Source organism: Garra rufa, chromosome 19, assembly GCF_049309525.1.
Source record: "Garra rufa chromosome 19, GarRuf1.0, whole genome shotgun sequence".
NCBI classification, from domain to species: domain Eukaryota; kingdom Metazoa; phylum Chordata; class Actinopteri; order Cypriniformes; family Cyprinidae; genus Garra; species Garra rufa.
The window spans coordinates 30,504,610-30,524,557 of NC_133379.1; the positions used below are offsets into that span (position 1 = coordinate 30,504,610).

Below are 19,948 nucleotides of genomic sequence, written 5' to 3' on the forward strand. Positions count from 1 at the left end.
AGGTAACACTTGACTTTAAATTAATAGAGCAAACATTAAAGACACAACTTAAATGTGAAGCACTTTAATGGACATAATAGTTCAAATTAAAAGTAAAACTTAAATATAAACATGTAATGTTTACCCAGGGAATTCTCTATAATTTTCTTCCCATAAAATATATACTTTATTATTTTTAAAGTAAAATTATTGCCCTGTATAAATAATTTCAAATGTTTAAAATGTAAATTTAGCAACGTAAATATTTCTTAAATCATATGCTATAATATTTTTTACATTACAGTTAACTAACAGTTCTTTTTTTACTTTAGTATTTGAAATTGAAATTACTTTTTTTAAGCATACCTAAAGTATTTATTTAATTTCCAAACTTTTTTATTGATTATCTTTGCTTTAGGATACTGGCCTAATTAGATGTATGTGTTTGGTTTTGTAGGTCCTCTGTGACCCGTTTGCTGTACTATTAATTATGACAGTGAACATGAAGGCATCGCAGTGCCATGCGCCGCTCCGCAGACTCCTGTAGACTCGGTTCCGGTGCTACTGCAATGCTCGCCGGACCCCTTCGCTTCCGCGTGGCTCTGTGATCCAGGCAAAAGGGCGCTAGGATGAGCACAGACCTGGAGCGCCTGTCGCTCAACTCTTCCTCGGGCAACTCCGTGGCGTCTAGCGCGCGTTCGCTTTCCGCCAACGTGAAGAAGCTTCACAACGCGCTCAACCTGCTGCTCAGCGACCTCGAGAGAGAGCAGTTCATTCACTGCCTCAACGTGTACCACTCCAAGCGCAATGTGTACGATCTGGTCCAGACGCTTAAAGTCATCCTGAACGTCCCGAGCAAGCGGCAGCTTCTGCCCATGCTGCGGCTGGTCATCCCGCGTTCGGATCAGCTTCTGTTCGATCAGTACACATCAGAAGGGCTCTACTTGAAATCCGACGCTCTTGCGCGCAACGGGGATCCAGATGGTTCCCACGAGGCTACTAATTCGAGTCCAACGCATGGGGCTCACTTCTCGCCTCCTTCCGCGTCTCAAGCCGCTCTGCGCGGGTCTCCTGACACTATCAGCACCAGCAGCGATGGGACAGCGACTCTTATTCCTCTACTGGGGAGAAATTTCTTACCGGAGCCCCCAGGAGAGATCCGACAGGTGACCCTCAAGCGTCACAAGAGCAACGAGGGGTTGGGATTTAGCATCCGCGGAGGATCCGAGCATGGAGTTGGGATCTATGTGTCACTGGTGGAACCGGGATCACTGGCTGAAAAGGAGGGTTTGAGAATAGGAGACCAGATCATGAAAGTTAACGACAAAGTGTTCGACCGGCTCACGCATGCTGAGGCAGTTAAGGTAAGGTATATTTTTGTAATTACACTAGCAGTCAAACGTTTTGACCAGTCAGATTTTTAATGTCTCTTCTGCTCACCAAGCTTGGATTTATTTAATCCAAATTACAGCAAAAATTGTCATATTTTTACTATTCAAAATAACTGTTTTCTATTTGAATATATTTTAAAATGTAATTTGTTCCTGTGATTTCAAAGCTGAATTTTTTTCACCATTACTCCAGTCACACGATCCTTCAGAATCATTCTAATATTCTAAATTGCTGCTCAAAATAGAAATTATCATCACTTTTGATCATTTAACAGCATCTTTGCTAAATAAAAGTATTAATTTCTATAATTTCTTTCCAAACAAATATATGGTGTAGTGTAAATGCTGATCACTGGACCTTTTTATTAATCAAAGAATACAAAAATGGATTAAAAAAAATGTACTCAACTGTTTTAAATATTATTAATAATAATCATTATAATAAAAAATGTTTTTTGAACAGCAAAGCAGCTTATTATAATGATTTCTGAAGGATCATGTGACACTAAAGACTGGAGTGCTGATGCAAAAATTCAGCTTTGAAATCACAACAATGAATTACATTTTAAAATGTATTAAAATAGAAAACAGTTATTTTAAATAGTAAAAATATTTCAAAATTGTATTGTTTTTGCTGTACTTTAGATCAAATAAATGCAGGCTTGGCGAGCAGAAGAGACTTCTTTAAAAAACATTAAAAATCTTACTGTTCAAAAACATTTGACTGGTAGTGTATATATCATTTAAGTGACCGTGATTAGTTATGTGTGAACACATGCTGTTGTTGTTGATATTATTAGAACTAGTTTTTCTGTCCTTCCTTCCTTCAAAATCTAAATATCACTTGCACTCACAGATTTCATAGCCATGTTTAGATCACCTGATTCTGGCCAGTCATTTAACCACAGGGAACAGACTGCACTCCTCCTTCTTGATTGATTATTAATGCAAGACAAGCAGCTGAAAGTGTCCCTTGAAGGACCAGAATGATAAATGCTCACTTTTATTGAGATGCGTTGGCCAGAAAGGCTTGTGCAAATGTTGATGTTATTGATCGGTGTGTATGGATTAGCTATAGTTAAATGATTGCAAGTGGCTTGTTGATTTTGCATCAGAAACACTTGCTGTCACATGGAGGTTTCTAGACATACTCTGTATTTTCATCATTTAGAAAAAGAGCTTACTTTGCCTAACCCGTCACATACTGTGATGCAACTATAATCATAATTTCTAGGAAGCAATTGCACCATTTTAAACCTTGCATGTATTGTTACTGAGACTGTGGGTGCTGTCCATGGTGCTGAAAGCAGCTATTTGTTCTAGATTGCATTATGTTCAAAAGTTTTTTTTCCCCCATTAATTATATGGTTTGCCAGTTGCTTTAAGACCACTGACACTGGTGCACCTTTCAGGAGAAAATTTCTAAAAAGACAATTCTCTAAAGAACCCATTAGTGTCTACTAAAAATTAAAACATTGCCAATAATAATAAGGAACAACCTTTGATGCACTTGAAATGCATATTGAACTGCACTTTAATGCTTTTTTAAAAAGTACTTCGACTTTCTCTAAAGGCTTCCACCAGAAATCTGCGGAACCTCAAATGAGGCCTTAATTTTAGAATTTTACAGTGATCACATTTTTAACATCATTACAAAATATGAAAGCATCTGAAAGTGAAGATAAGGCACATCCGAGCATATTTCAAAGTACTGGCACATAGCTAGAAGCTCCATTCCACTGATACTGCTTGTTTGACTCTCTCATATCCTCGTGTTTGGGAATCTCTGTAGAGTTGTGTGCCAAGAGAAAATTAACACAGAACAGTTTGCCGCCTTTCTGTATCATTGTTTCCCTCCTTCACCAGGGGGGAAAACTGGCTCAATTGAGCAGCAGGGTATAAATTCCTGCCACACTGTCTTTCTTGCACAGAAGCTGGCAGAGGGGGGAGGCCGCTTCCTCCCAGTTAATCATATTGATCTGCATGAGTAAATGGACGAGCCTCTCCCCCAGGCTGAACATGACCTTCCGCTTGTCTTGATGCTCTTGTTCTCATGTAATGCAGACATAGCCTGGGTAAAGACACAAGAACTGTTTGAGCAACCGGAACGGAGCGAGATAGACAGGGGTTTTGCTAGGTGCACATCATTTCGGCATAGTGTGTACTTTTGATGGGTGCCTTCATATGCTCCCTGAATGCTAGCAGGCAGAGTTATCTCACATTTTTCATAGCAGAAAGAAGAACATCTATTTTTGTTACAGTGAGGATTTCCGCAGGGCTCTGTTGACCTTTGTGATGTGTAAATGAACCCTGAACGTTATCCGTTTTGCTTTTTCTTTTTCGTTCTCGGATTATTTCGGTGTTTCTTTTAAGTTTTCAGACGTAAACACCAAAATAATACACCTTTTTTTTTTTAGAAGTTGACACATTCCCATGCATCTGAAATTCTAGTTGGTGGAACTCGTGGTAAAAGTAACACAGTATCTGTGTCGGAATTTGCATACTCTCTTTAGGAGGAGCTTCTTTTGAATAAATAATTGCTTTGCAACCAACAAAAAGGTTCTTCTCTACAGTTGAAGTCAAAAGTTTACATACACATGATTATTTTACCAAAATAAGAGGGTTCATACAAAATGCATGTTATTTTTTATTTAGTACTGACCTGAATAAGATACTTCGCATAAAATATGTTTGCATATAGTCCACAAGAAAAATGACCCAGTTCAAAAGTTTTCATACATTTGATTCTTAATACTGTTGTTACGTGAATGATCAACAGCCATTTGTTTGTTTGTTTTTCTTTAGTGATAGTTGTTCATAAGTCCCTTGTTTGTCCTGAACAGTTAAACTGCCCGTTGTTCTTCAGAAAAATCCTTTGGTTTTTTTTCAGCATTTTTGTGTATTTGAACCCTTTTCAACAATCACTGTATGATTTTGAGATCCATCTTTTCACACCGAGGACTGAGGGACTCATATGCAACTATTACAGAAGGTTCAGACACTCACTGATGCTCCAGAAGGAAACACTGAACAGAAAAACTTTGGACCAGTGAGATTTTAGAATAGGTTGAGATATCCAGTTCATTGCAGAAATCTAAACTAAGTAACTGAGTTTAGTTGCTTGCTATGGCTGGTTAGAAGAAAAAAAATAATCAGGTTGCTGTATCATGGTATGCTGTATTTGGTATGAGGGCAGAGAAAGAAGCACTCTAGCAGGTGGTTGACAGTTGGACTGACATCATTATTTTTCTGCCTGTGTCTCCTAAACTCTTCTTGTTTGAATGTCTAGTTGTCTGTCTGACCAGCTGTCTCCATCTCTCACTCTCTGGGTCTCCAGACTCAGTGATGAGGATGGATTGTACATGCTGTAGGTGACCTGTCTGTATCATTTTTATAAGCTATACTGAATGCGTGTGATGCCCTTTGGCATCTAATGATTGGTTGGTCTGTCCGCATGGCCTTCAGTGTTTGTTCACAGGGCTGTTGTGATACCCCACATGATCAATGGTCTTTCCTCATCTCCTGCTTCAAGGGTGACCCCATATAAGAGCACCTGTTAAGTCGGGTTGATTGAATTTTAATGCTGGGACTGCCAGGGTGCCAGGTGCCTTTGTCCTGACACTGAGAGATGATTAAGACAGAAGTGTTTACCAGGTAACAGTCAAATGCTGCTTTGCAATCTCAGTTAGAGCCAGACTAGAAGATCCATCATTAAAACCAATGTCTCTAACCGTACGTGTCCACTTGTGCGGAGCTGAGCGAGCGTTTTCAATTCGTTTATGGAAGCTGAGCAGCAAGTTCGTTCAGGGCATTGAGATATTGACAGCAGAGAGAATCCAATAGTTGAGAAATACTGAATGTTATGCAAATGAGAGGCAAAAAACGACGGGTGGCAGTCACTGTGAGAAGGCGGCAGTGGCATCTATCATAAGTGCATGGTGGATTTAGTGCATAAATCACATTGTTGCCTTTTACTGTATTTAAATCAGATGTCAAATGCTATTTGCATGCTTGTGTTTTGGTTAACAAAAAGTGAATTAAATTGACACCATGTGTAAGGGATAGTTTACTCAAAAAGGACATTTCTGTCATTAATTACTCACCCTCATGTCGTTCCTTACCTGTGAGATTTATGTTAATCTTTGGAACACAAATTGAGATATTTTTGATGAAATCCGAGAGCTTTCTGATCCTGCATAGACAGCAGCGTACTACCACGTTCAAGGCCCAGAAAGGTAGTAAGGACATCATTAAAATAGTCCATGTGACATCAGTGCTTCAACCTTAATTTTATGAAGCAACGAGAATACTTTTTGTGTGCAAAGAAAACAAAAATAATGACTTTATTCAACAATGTCTTCTCTTTCGTGTCTGTCTTCAATGCATGTTCAGTAGAGTACCACAACCTGAACACACAGCGCTGACTGACACGGAAGAGAAGAAATTGTTGAATAAAAAAGCACAAAAAGTATTCTCGTAGCTTTATAACATTACGGTTAAAGCACTGATATCACATGGACTACCTTAAAGATGTCCTTACTACGTTTCTGGGCCTTGAACATGTCAGTTGCATTGCTGTCTATGCAGGGTCAGAAAGCTCTCAGATTTCATCAAAAAGGGGATGCAGCAACTGAAATTATTTGACCTAAAAATGGCTTGAAATAAGAGTAACTAGCAACTGAAATTATTTGACCTAAAAATGGCTTGAAATAAGAGTAACAACCAAATAAATTGTACTGAACATTGACATGACTAGATTAAATAGCAACCAGCGTAAAGTGAGAGGCACGCACTCTTTATAATGCAGCAAACATGTCGGCAGTGTGGAAGCATTAAAAACTGTCAGAAAAAGCCCCCGAAATCATTACAAGCACCAACAGCGAGAGACTGTTTTGTACTGCACTGTTTGCCTGTTAGCTAGGGTTGAAAGTCTCAAGTACAAGGAAAATCTGTGCTAAAAACGTGTTACTCATCAGTGGCTCAGTCACATTTTTATGAATTATTACAAGGCATGTGACAATGTGATACGTGCGACAAACATCTTCCGAAATTCGTAATGAGTGTCATTTATAAATCTGCTGTTGTCAAAAAAAAAAGAAAAAAGTACTGAGGTCTTCCTGCGGGAACTCCATCAGCCTTCATAAATGATAGTATTGTAATTTTACCGTTATTCTCCAAAATAAAAAAGTAAGAAAATAGTAATGATATACAGTTGAGATAAAAAGTTTACATCCCCCGTTCAGAATTTGCAAAATGTTAATTATTTTACCAAAATAAGAGGGATCATACAAAATGCATGTTATTTATTTAGTACTGACCTGAATAAGATATATGTTATGTAAAATATGTTTACATATAGTCCACAAGAGCAAATAATAGTTCAAGTTATAAAAAATGACCCCTTTCAAAAGTTTACATACACTTGATTCTTAATACTGTTTTCTAACCCGAATGATCCACGGCTGTGTTTTTTGGTTTAGTGATAGTTGTTCATGACTTTGTTGTTTGTCCTGAACACTTAAACTGCCTACTGTTCTTCAGAAAAAATCCTTCAGGTCCCACAAATTCTTTGGTTTTCGAACAATGACTGTATGATTTTGAGATCCATCTTTTCACACTGAGGACAACTGAGGGACTCATGTGCAACTATTACAGAAGGTTTAAACACTCACTAATGCTTCAGAAGGAAAACCCATGCATTAAGAGCTGGGGGAGATTATTTTGCCTAAATATAATATTTTTTTCATCTTGTACTGCCCTTCAGAGGCTACAGAAGATAAGTTACATGTTCTCCAGAAGACAAAATGAGCTAAATTTACAGTGATACTTAATGCATTGTTTTTCCTTCTCAAGCATCAGTAAGCATGAAATATCCTAATTAGGTCAGTACTAAATAAACAATAACATGCATTTTGTAGGATCCCTCTTATTAGGGTCAAATAATTAACATTTTGCAGATTCTGAAAGGGGGATGTAAATTTTGACCTCAACTGTAATAATTACAACAGCTTTATTAATTGGCTACATTTATTATAACATTCATACATAGTGTTCAAATTGGGATCTGTAATATTTTCTAATGTTTTAAAAGTCTCTTCTAGTCAGCAAGTCTGCATTTATTTGTACAGTAAAAAAATACATCCCTGATTCTGGAAGGGGGTCTCAAAAATGGCTAAAATAATTTTACTAACTTACTAATTTTAAGTTAAATTATGCTTTGTTGGTATTATGTCTGCTAGAATGTTAAAAAATGTTCAGTGTTAAATAAATTAGTGCCGGGCAATGAATGATTAATATGCTTATATCCAAAGCATATTTTATTCTATTTTATGTATGTATTTATTTATTTTCATTTTATTTTATTTTATTTCTAGAATGTCCTGGCATAAATTGCTCATTTGTAAGTTGCATATCATAGTAATATTTAGGAATAATAAGCTTTATTTTATTTTATTTTATTTTATTTGATATCTAGAATGTCTTGGCATAAATTGCTCATTTGTTAGTTGCACATCACAATAATATTTAGGTAAATTATGCTTTTATTCAAAGCTTATTTTATTTTATTTTATTTTATTTTATTTATTTATTTATTTTATTAATCGCATCCAAAATAAAAGTTTCATTTTGTTTGGTTTCGGCTTTAGCCATGAATTTTAATTTCAGTGCATCCCTAAAAAAATATTTTAATTAGTGTTCTGAAGATGAACGAAGGTCTTACAGGTTTGGAGCGACATGAGGGTGAGTAATTAATGACAAAACTTTCACTTAGAACTATCCATTTAAAAAATGAATCAAAAACCTTTTGACAAGAAAAGTACAGAGAGTCATATTTCACCCAAGGGGCAACCTCCCGCTCTCTCTATTGAAACCAACACGGAAGTGTCTTAAAATGCAATTCATCGACTGGCCGCTAGAGACTGGCTGCAAAAGAGAGTCAGTCCCATTGACTCCCCATGTTAAAATGCCCAACTTTACAGCAGAAAAAAGTATGTTTACAGCCTGGTTCAAAAAATGGTTTTGGTCTATATAGCTAGTTTTGCCCTTCATGTCAACTGTGAGGGGGGTGAATTTTTTTATAACTCATCCGTTTAAGTTATATTAAGCCTTAAAGTTCAGCATAATTAAGGGCGTGGCCACTTGATTGACAGGGGGATTGCTGCTGCTGTCACCACTGTCGTGCTAGGCGGGCGTGGTTTCAGCAACCAGCTCCACCCACGTCCCGCCTTTTTGCCCATTTTTGATTATCCGGGAGTGACGCGCGGTGATGCAATTCCAAGATGGCGACGGACGAATCCCGCCCACAACAGGCTTCAAAATAGCGCTTCAGAATCCTACGGGTGACGTCACGGATACTACGTCCATATTTTTTACAGTCTATGATTTCACCACAGCAGTACTTTACAGGCACACTCCTAAAAAGGCAAACTGCTTGCATTTTGGCATGTATTGAGCAGGTTTCTACACACCGCTGTAAACACAGCATATTTTTGTCCATATGTTTCCCAACATAGTAAAACAGGTAAATGAGAGAATGGATAAGATATAAAGCTGCATGTCAGTGTTTTTCATATAATTTCTTTCCTCAGCCTCTCTGCTAATTGGCTTTGATTAGCCGACACACATTTTTTAGTTCCTGCTCACATGATCTCTTGTACATTACATGGGCTTCGAGCAGGTGACTGACTGTCCGTTGCATTCTTCTTCTTGATTTAGCCTCACCATAAAATGGAGAATATACACTGCCTTTCTCTGACAGACCTCATCAATTTAAGGCAGGGCAGGATTGATGCTCACTCATTACACCCTGTTGGGGACCTGTTGATGTATGGCTTACTGACTGCAGATCATTGGCCCGCATTTCTGTGATTTTAAGACCACCCTCTCACAGCATGTGGTATCTTTGAAATACTGATCCTAGGTCTGTCGCTTTTGTGTTTCTGAAATGACTCTGATAAATCACATGCCTATTGCATTGGTCATAAAGGCTGTAGGTATAATCCTGGTATTCAGGGTTGTAGTTTATCAGTATATGTATTTGTCAAATGGATTTGGATTGGACTAAAAATAAAGATAAAAGCTGGCGAAAAGCTGATAAATATATTCGCTTTCAGTATGTCTGGCATATTGCATGTCAAAGCACAGTGCAGTAAAATTATAGGTATTCACTTGCCAGAATACTTTCTAGTCATTTTTTGGCTTTTAAACCATTTTTGCTTTTAAATTACTATACATATAAAGCAATTTTAGATGAATGAGCCTCTCACTTCTGTTTTCTAGCTTTTTTTTTCTCCCATTCACTTGCTCACACACATACACATAGGCTGAATTATTCTGTGATGGGAAAACGCAACGCCCAGACTTGACGTGACAGTCTTTCTTTCATGCATTTATTTATTTATTTATTTTCAGACTAATGTAGTAAGAAACATACAGCATAAAATCCTCCACAAATCACACCAGGAAATGAGTTTGAGCTTTAGTCTGGTTACGCAATCCTTGTATAATGTAGAAATAATCGGGTGTTCTTGACGACAGGGTTTTAAAGACAGTCTGGATACACACTGACAAGAAGCATATTGACAATTTAATGGTTCCTAGTGAAATCAAAATAGTTTTGTTTTTGGATCTGTTTCACAGTAATATTTAGGAATAATTATGCTTTTATCCAAAGCAGGCATACATTTTAAAGATTACAAATATTTATATAAAATATTTAATATTATATAAAATATTTTGTTTCTGGAATGTCCTGGCATGAATCATTTATTTGTAAGTTGCATAAATTTTATTATTTTTTTTTATTTATTTATTTTCTGGAATGTCCTGGCATGAATCATTTATTTGTAAGTTGCATAAATTTTATTATTTTTTTTTATTTATTTATTTTCTGGAATGTCCTGGCATGAATCGCTCATTTGTAAGTTGTATATCATAGTCATATTTTGGCATAATTATGCTTGTATCCAAAGCATATTTTATTTTATTCTATTTATTTTTTATTTATTTTAGTTTTATTTTATTTCTAGAATGTACTGGCATAAATTGCTCATTTGTCAGTTGCATATCCTAGTAATATTTGGGGATAATACGCTTAGCTTAGTTTAGTTTAGTTTAGGTTATTTTAGTTTATTTATTTTGTTTTATTTTTTATTTCTAGAATGTCCTGGCATAAATTGCTAATTTGTAAGTTGCATATCATAATAATATTTAGTAGAGGTCGACCGATGTATCGGCAGTATAGTATTGGGGGAACTATGGGTTATCGGCAAAAATCCTTGCCGATAGTTTTTCGGGGTTGCGGTCTTTGCTGAAGCAGCTCACGCTCTCCTCCGCTGTCATAGAGTATGAGCGGTTATGTCTGACATAGGGATGCTCATATTGACCGTTTAACCGTTAACCGTCAGTAAGAATTTTAACCGATTATTACTATCAGTTAAACGGTTAAAAAAAAAAAATAAATAATAATAATAAAATTATATAATATATTTATATAGTTTGCTGCATGGTGAAAGAAAAAATAATGTTTACTCGCGGGCGCGTGTAAAAGTGTGGCTGTCCAGAAATATTTCGTTGAGTAAGCACCTGCTTTACCTTCTCTTAGTTTGTGTAACTCATGTAAGTAGCCTATGCAACATGATGGCAAGTGGCGATATTGGGTTATCAGAGAGTGAATCCATGAATAAATGTATTCAAATTCTGAATGAATTATAGTCTAAAAAGTGCGCGCTCCCCTTACAATCACTGGAAAGCTGTCACTCATACATTACTGTAGTTAATCGCAATCTCACAAAGTTAATAAAAAGTAATAAAATAACCTTTACTCTGTACAATGAATCTCTTATTTACATCATGTCTACACTTTCTTTGTTTTGATGAGAGAGTTCGTGGAGGTATAGAATTCAGCAGAACTGAAACCGGCACTTTGAGTGGTGAGAGGATCGTCACATAGCCGCCTCTGATTGGCCATTGCTATAATGTAATCAACAGAAATGTCTGTGATTGGCTATTGAACGCTGTGAAAACACGTTTCTCCAGATATGACTAGTGGATGAATAGACCCGAACCGCAAATTGAAAGGATTTTTGTTAAGTGTTTTTATCATGGATCTAAGCGTTAACAGACAGCGTCCCAGTCTATCCGTACAGCATGTCCACATGTTAAAAACTGAGGTATAGGCTGGCCTGCTATATGTTTTTATGTCCGACGAGAAGAACAAGACCGGTACAGTTCTTCAAAGCGCATAGAAGGATTCAGTGTGTTTTAGTTTTGTCATCTTAATTAGGTAGTTATTTAATTTATACATATTTAGTGTAGGCCTATTTATATTATTCCTTTTTTTTATTCTGATTTTCTCTGTTCTCAGAAGCGCTGCTGATGCGTGATAATTTGAGTATATGAATGCAGTTTTTGTAGTTGCTCTGTATGCTGCTGTTTGCACGTTAAAATAAAACATTTGCTTGTATTTTTAATGTATCATCACAGATACTCGTGCATTCTATTTTTATTTTAAACGAATTTATTATTCTAATTTTATCAGTTAACGGTTAATGATCGGATAACGAGCAGCGGTTGTCGGTCAGGAAAATTAACCGAAATGAGCATCCCTAGTCTGACACCAATGCCTAATGTCAGGATTGTTACCATATATTTGCATTGATTTATATCAAGCTGGTCATATTGTTAGCCAGCAAAGTTGCAGATTTAAAGACGTGAAGTGAGAAAGCAAACTGTTCATTCAGCTGACAGAAATTCTGCTGCGCCACAGCGCGCCATTCATAGTTTTACATTACATCATATCTGTCCCAAATCTTTGTTAATGTTCATAAAGACTTGACCCTGGGCTGGAGGATTGAGTATTGTGCATTTAAGCGAAACGTTTGTATTTCTGTAGCTCTAATAAGTCTGTATGCTTCATATAGAGCTATAATTTATGTTTTAGCCTTTTCTTCAGGCCACGGAAGCATGGTAGTTACGCACTTTATTTCACAATGCCACACTGTAAAAAGTTTTCACCAGATTCAACTTAAAAACCTAAGTTCAGCAGCTGTTTTTAAGTTAAATCAGCTTAAAACTACAAGTCATTTTAACTTATTACAATAAAAATGAGTTTAATATAACTTGTGAGTTTAAATGACTTAAGTTGATTTAACTTACAATCTTAAGGCAGCTGCTAAAACTTAAGTTTTTAAGTTGAAACTGGTGAAAACATTTTACAGTGCAGTTTTCTTTGTTCTTATTTGATTTAAATAACTGATCAACAAACAATATATTAAAAATTAAGATGAAAATTATACAGAACAAAATTCGTTTAAGAAGGGATTTTCCACAAATAAAAACGTAGGAAGTGGTCAAAAATTGTGTCTGACCCTCTCCAACTCTCCCGCGTATTGCCGTCCAATTTATACCACGTCCTTTATGACATTTACAAATTACACAAATTAAATCTTTCATAATAAACAGATTGAACTAAAACAAAACACAAACAAATAATATTTAAACATAATGTAAAACAGAAAAATAAATCTTAAATGGCTACAACAATATATATATTATCTTAGAGATGTACCGATTGACCGGCTAGAGATCGGAATCGTACGATTTTTTGCATGATCGGCCCGGAGTGGTGACCGGCCGGTCAATTTCTCCTCTTGCCGATCCTTTTATTGCCAGCTGCGCATACAATTATGTCACAGCCATGCGCGCGCACTGACAGTCGCGTGTAAACATGTCGTTGGTGTGAGTGAAGAAGACACAAAGATCGCAGCTTGTAACATTTATAAGGCCAAAATACAACGTAAGGGAACAACCACAAAAACGTTCGTAATAACAAACCCAGTTTGAAAAGGGGAAAGCACCCTTTTTAACACACCTGATTTAGATAACCCACTCGTTAGGAGTAAGCTCTGTGAATGAACTGTGTTCCGATTTACATGGTCCCTGCAGAGTGTTCATTGCTCCCTACTCCCTGAGCAGGGGAAATCTGTTGACGTGTACTACACTTTCATTCATTCACATATTTGCGCTACGCCACCGCAAACAGCGTCTTCACACACGAATAGTTTGAAGCGAGCATATATGTTCCATTTGAAGGTAATTAAAGCGTGCTCAACGTGAATTTAAATTGTATTTATTCACAGATGCATTTATTTCACACTTCTCTAGTAAGTTTGATCTGTGTGTGAAGACGCGGTGTATGCGGTGGCGTAGCGCAAATTTGTGAATGAATGTTAAGAAGTGTAGTACCACTGAATTAACTGGTGACAAGGCAGAAATGCTTCTCTTTATCGAGAAAAAATTGCTATTAATGCTCAAGTAATAGCATTTAGTACTAGCATTGTTATTTTGAAGACACAGTGCACTTTTTGTTTTTAAAGTTATTGTTGTGAGACGATCCTGTAATTAATGTTTTTAAAAAAATTCCATATAAAATTCATTGAAGAAAAGTAGATTTCTTCAATGAAGTAACCCTGCTTTGTTACTTATTTTATTTTTAATGTTTTCAAGGCTCAGAACACTTTATTTTGTTAAAGTTATTTTAATATGAGAAGATCCTGTAATGTTTATTCATTTCTTTTATTATAAAATAAAAAAATTACATTGAGGAAAAGATTTTTGTTACAGGAACTAATTTTATACCTTTTTTGAAGGTACAAAGCATTTTATTATGTTGTTAAAGTTATTTTGTTGTAAGAAGTTTAATTTTTGTTGTTTAATAATGTATTTTATTATAAAATAAATTTAATTAAAGAAGGATTTTTCTGTATATGCTTTCATTATACTGTAGTTCTTTAAAAAAATCAGAATCGGCAAAAATAAAAATCGGCAGGTCACACTTACTGAAAAATCGGAATCGGCCAAAAAAATTGCAATCGGTGCATCTCTAATATATCTCTTTCCGCTTTTTTGATCATTCTTGAAGTAAACATTTGCCCGTTTGGTGATTAAATAAATAGTTTTAGACTTCCCCTTGAACTACAAGCGACGCGTCTTATCTTATGTTATTCTCAGTTGTGTGTGGATGTCTCCCAAGTTCCTGATTGTTCCTGACCTGTTTGCTCCTTGGATTTATATTAAAGACTTTGTTTGTTTGTAGATTGTGTTGCGTCTCGTCCATCCAGCACAAGTGTGACAGTAAGACCGACCAAAACAGTTCACAGCGTTTTTCCCTGCTTTTTCTTTCCCGTTTTTTTTCCCAGTGTTTATTTTATTTTATATTATTATTATTATCTTTTCCATTATGGATGTCCCCGCCATCCTCCTCCTTCTCCTAAAGCAGGGGAATCGCTCTCTTGAGGACCACACCAGAGACTTTGTGTACCTCGCTCCACACGCACTACCCGGACAGCTGCCTGTGCACATTCTACTATGCAGGACTTAACACCACCACCAAGGCGCAGCTGTCCGGGGAGGGTCCTCAAGAGAGCTTTGCCGACTACATCGAGTGGGTGCTGGTGTCCAGCAGATCTGCATTAACCATGGAGGATGACACCAGCCCCACTCCAGACCCAAAGCCCAGCCAACCATCACCCCGACATGCAGAGTTTGAGCCCGAAATCATCACCGCAGACGGAGAGCCTGAGCCCGGAGAAACAGCGATATGGAGCGCCGACGAGCTCAACACATCCAACCAGGTGCGAGAGCCGGCCATTACATCCGTGACGGTGGAGTGCTGCGTGGAGCAAGAGAGGGCGGTAGAGAGCCCTGCCCACTGCACCACCACTGGGGGTGAGCTTGAGCACAACTCTGGGGACTTAATAGACTTCTTTTCTGAAGTTTCAGTGGATAACTCTGGTAACTTAATAGACCTCAATACTGAAATACCTACCTGTCATGTCCAACCTGTCTGCCTGGACTTCCCACCCACCCTCCCTCTTCTGTCGATGTCTGGATCTGCCTGGTCTCCGCTGGTTCCGTCCAGCCGTCCTGAATCTCCGCTGGTTCCGTCCAGTCATCCAGAGTCACCACTGATCCCGTCCAGTCGTCCAGAGTCATCGTTGGTTTCGCCCAAACTTCCAGAATCGCCTCTGTCATCTGTCAGTCCCCCTGCTCACCCTCAGTCCACCACCTGTGCAGTGGGCTCGCCGCAGGTCTGCCAGATTCCACGGGTGTTGTGGCTGGAGGATCCCTCAGCTCCGCCTCCAGCCTCAGAGTCCAGAACTCCGCCTCGGCCCTCCGACCCTGCGGCTCCACCACGGCTCTCAGTGCCCTCCTCTACAACGTCGTCCGTCGGTCCACCAGCTCCACCGGGCTCCCTCGTCTTTCCGGCTCCGCCCTGGTCGGTCGTCACCCCTCTGTCACCTCAGGACTCTGCTCCTCCAGCTACGCCTCGGCACGCCGTCCCACCGGCTCCTAGGCACTCCTCCTTAGGCACAGCCTCCATCCTCTGTCGCTCCGGCTCCGCCACGGACCTCCAGATCTCTGCCTCTGCCTCAGCCGCCAGAGCCTCCAGTTCCGCCTTGGCCCTCCGGATCCTCTGTGTCACCCTGGATCTTCGGGTCTCCGTCTCCGCCTCGGGCTCCACCGCCATCTGTTCCGCCTCTGTCAGTCGGCCCCATGGAGTCGACAACCATTCCTCCACCATGGCTCCTCCCTCCGTCGGCTCCACCGTGGGTCATCATGGCTGCGGCCTGAGTCGTGCATGATTCCTACTGCTCCGGGTCCCTCCTGTCTCCTCCTTGGCTCCTCCCACCATCATCACCTCCCTGGACTGTTGTGTCTTCCCCCCGGACTCTGTTTATTGTCCCTCTCCTGGGAGAAAGTCGGTAAAAACCAATATCGGTCGACCTCTAATATTTAGGAATAATTTTTATGTCATGTCATGTCATAAATTGTTCATTTGTAAGTTGTCATATTTAGGCATAATTACACTTTTATCCAAAGCATTTTTTATTTATGTAGATTTATTTTAATCATTTTGTTATAATTATGCTTTTATCCGAAACATATTTTTATTTTTATTTAATTTTAATTAATTTTAATTTTTTTTTATCTTTATTCTTTTTTTCTCTAGAATGTCCTGGCATGAATCGCTCATTTGTAAGTTGCTTTGCATAAAAGTGAATTATAAAATAGTATAAAATAAAAATTATTATAAAATATAAATGTGTATGCTTTCTGTCTGGACCACCTTTACCCTGTTTACTGTACAGAAATAACATTTAATGTACCAACTTGGCTACACTGTGTTTACAAGCATCCTGTGCTCACAAGTGACTTGTTCCTCTGTGTTTTGTGGTTACAATATAATTAGCAATTTGAGCAGTAGAAGCTTGTAGCTAATTAATAGGACTCTCCATCCTGTTTTTGCCTTTCATCTCCTCTATCCTCGTTTGAGCCTTAAAGGAAGGCCTAAGCATGTCATTTAATACATTTGAGCCTGACCCCTCCCCCTGCGTCCTCTACCCAGTGTCCCATTGTCCTGTCTGGACCCAGACCATCTGTTGCACAAGCTCTTGTATCTACAGCATGACTCGCCAGCTCTTATGAGAGAATAGATGAAGACATGAAATTCGCTGTGTCCCTGTTTCTAATCAGGCAGTGCAGTATTGATGATATGCGTGATCTTTTCCTATTGGCCAATCTTTTAGTTTTACCTCTCATTGGCTGACACCTGTCATGGATTCCTGTTGGTAAATAATTAAAGAAGCTCCACCTTGTCTCAACACGTACACTACTAATGTCAGACAGACAGAGATAGGAAAAGAGAAGAGTGTGAGATGAGGATACTGTTTTTAGGTAACTGGATTTGACTAGATTAAAAAAAAAAAACTTTATTTTTGAACACCAGTTTTTTTGGTATTATTATTTGTAAAAAAAAACATATATACACACACACACACACACACATATATATATATATATATATATATATATATATATATATATATATATATATATATATATATATACACATATATATTAGGGCTGGGCAATTTGGCTTAGAATCAAAATCTCGATTAATTGAACATTTTAACCCGATTACGATTAATGAACGATTATTTTATTTATTAATAAAATTATATTTAATTATATTTATATAATATTTATTTTTTTGCCCTCATAGTTCACTGACAAGTTTTGTACAGTAAATATGCTCACATATTACAAGCGAGAGATTTTTGGATGAAGGGTGCATTACTTGATTTTAAAATAATTGAAGGAAACACACTATCTACTATCTATGATTATTAATTGAACATCAGTGTTGAACAACTGAAATTAAAGCAAGCATTGCTTAAAACGAAAAGTCACATTTTTCTTAAATTAGTGAAAATAAATAACTTGCACTATTGGAAACAAAATAAATAATTTTCAATGTTTTTCATATTAAAAGTAGAAAATAAGCAGTATCTCCTCTAAATAAAATTACCCTTGTATATCCTGTAAATACTTTTTACTGTATAAATACTGTTTAAGCTCTCCATCGACATGTCGGCGGAATAACGGAACGGAGCGCTTGTGTTTTTTAAAGGGAAAGTAATTGAAATAATCTTCCTGGAAAAATTTTAACGATTATAGGTTCTGAATGTCGATTTCGATTATTTTTCGATTAATCGCCCAGCCCTAATACATATATATACATATACATATATACACACACATATATATATATATATATATATATATATATATATATATATAAATTATATAATAATATAATAATAAATTTATTTATATATGTATATATGTATGTTTATTTATTTATTAATTTATGGTATATTTGTATAAATATCCCATAATATTATATATAAAAAAATGATTTTTTTTAAATCAAAAATTATTTAATAATGTTATATATAAAATATTTTTAGATTTTAAAATGTATAAAAAAATAAAAATACATATATATTGGTATATATATTGGTTGATTGATTGATTAACTAATTGATTTATAGTATGTTTATATAAATATTCCGTAATATTACATATTAAATATTTTTAGATTTTATAATTTATTATTTAAATGTGTTTTTTAAATAGTATATTTATACAAATTATTCCATAATTGTGTGTATATACACAATATTTTTATATTTTAAAAATACATATATTACATTATATTGGTATAAGTATGTATTTATTTATAGTATGTTTATATAAATATTCCATAACATTTAAATATAAAATATATTTAAATGATGATAAAATCTTGTATTATATTTAAATTATTTAATTATTATATAATATTAATGTGAAAAGCGCTATACTAATAAACTTGAATTGAATTGAATATATATATTTATTCTATAATTTTATATATGAATTATTTTTTGCAAATGTATGCAAAAAACTAAAAATACATATATATTGGTATAAATATTTATTTATTTATTTATTGTATATTTATATAAATTATTCTATGTATAAAATTTTTTCAATTGTATAAAAAAAAACTAAAAATGCATATTGGTATAAATGTTTATTTATTGTATATTTATATAAATTTATTCCATCATTTTATATATAAAATAATTTTTATATTTTAAAACGTTTTTTTGTTTTTGTTTTTAACTTAAACATATATGCTGGATCATCTTCCCGTTTTCTCTCTCTGTCGTCTTCTGATTTTTCCCCCCCACTTGGTTAGTGTTTTACCTGCACACATGCCTTGAATGTAAAATTCAGTTTTCTGCATTATACGCCCTGTTCATCTTTAAAAGCATGGTTGCGCTCACTTGCATACGCCATATAAACTCGGGCCCATCCATGTAAGTATATAGTTTTATAGAAGATTTTTATTGATCCGAATGACATTTGTTAGGACGTACACACAGAGCCGCGGGCAAACCTACAGTACATCGTGTGCGAGATAAACACGGCCTGAACTGTACTGCGCAAGTGTACTTGGACGTGTGTGAACGATTGCTGGCGACAGCATAGGAAATTAGCAAGCACAACATGAATCGTCAGCATGTGGGTTTGTTTTGTTTGTTCCATCTGGTTTTTAGTGTCATGTGACTCTCTAATGACTGGTCTTTAGTGTTTGTTGAATATAGCAGCAAAAGTAACAGTATGAGCTCTGCCGCTGAGACCGTCTGCTGGGTAAAAACCCATTAAATGACTAAATGGCCATCGCTCTCTGAGTGAAGTTCACACTGAGCCTTAGTTGATGTGCGTGTGACTCCTCTACGGACGTGAACTGCTCTTACCCAGAGTGCCTACACTTGCCAATTTTCACCGCCGCGTGTGAGGGATGGTGGTAATTGACCTACGAAGGTTACTTTCATGTAGTTTTCTCTTTTATCTTTGTCCCATCCAGCCACTGTCACTGTCATCTGCCCTAGTTGTATGTATTCAGCATCCAGATTAATCATCAGCTCGCGGCCTATCGATCTGGAGTTTATTGGCAGAGGACATTCTTTCTGATTTGCTCGACGGGTTTATAGCTGGCACTGTTCACCAGATGCATCTGCTAATTGACTCTCTCTTTCTATGGTTTGTTTTCATGCTAGGTCGGGTCACTGGGCCCATGGGCGCCGGCTCACTGCCCAGTTTGTCAACACATGCCATTAAAATACCACAACATACCACCCTCATGGAGACTTACTTGTCCAGTTCCATACTTTCTGTCTGCT

At 36.8% G+C, this 19,948-nt stretch overlaps 1 protein-coding gene across 1 annotated transcript in view; it reads left to right on the top strand.

Moving 5' to 3' along the window:
* Window positions 1-442: 442 nt before the first annotated feature.
* whrna (whirlin a) overlaps window positions 443-19,948 on the top strand; it is a 144,958-nt gene continuing 125,452 nt past the window's right edge. The window contains exon 1 of the mRNA XM_073825192.1: window positions 443-1,343. Coding sequence (XP_073681293.1) covers window positions 609-1,343 — 735 coding nt within the window. The 5' untranslated portion in view covers window positions 443-608. The remainder of the gene's footprint in view (window positions 1,344-19,948) is intronic.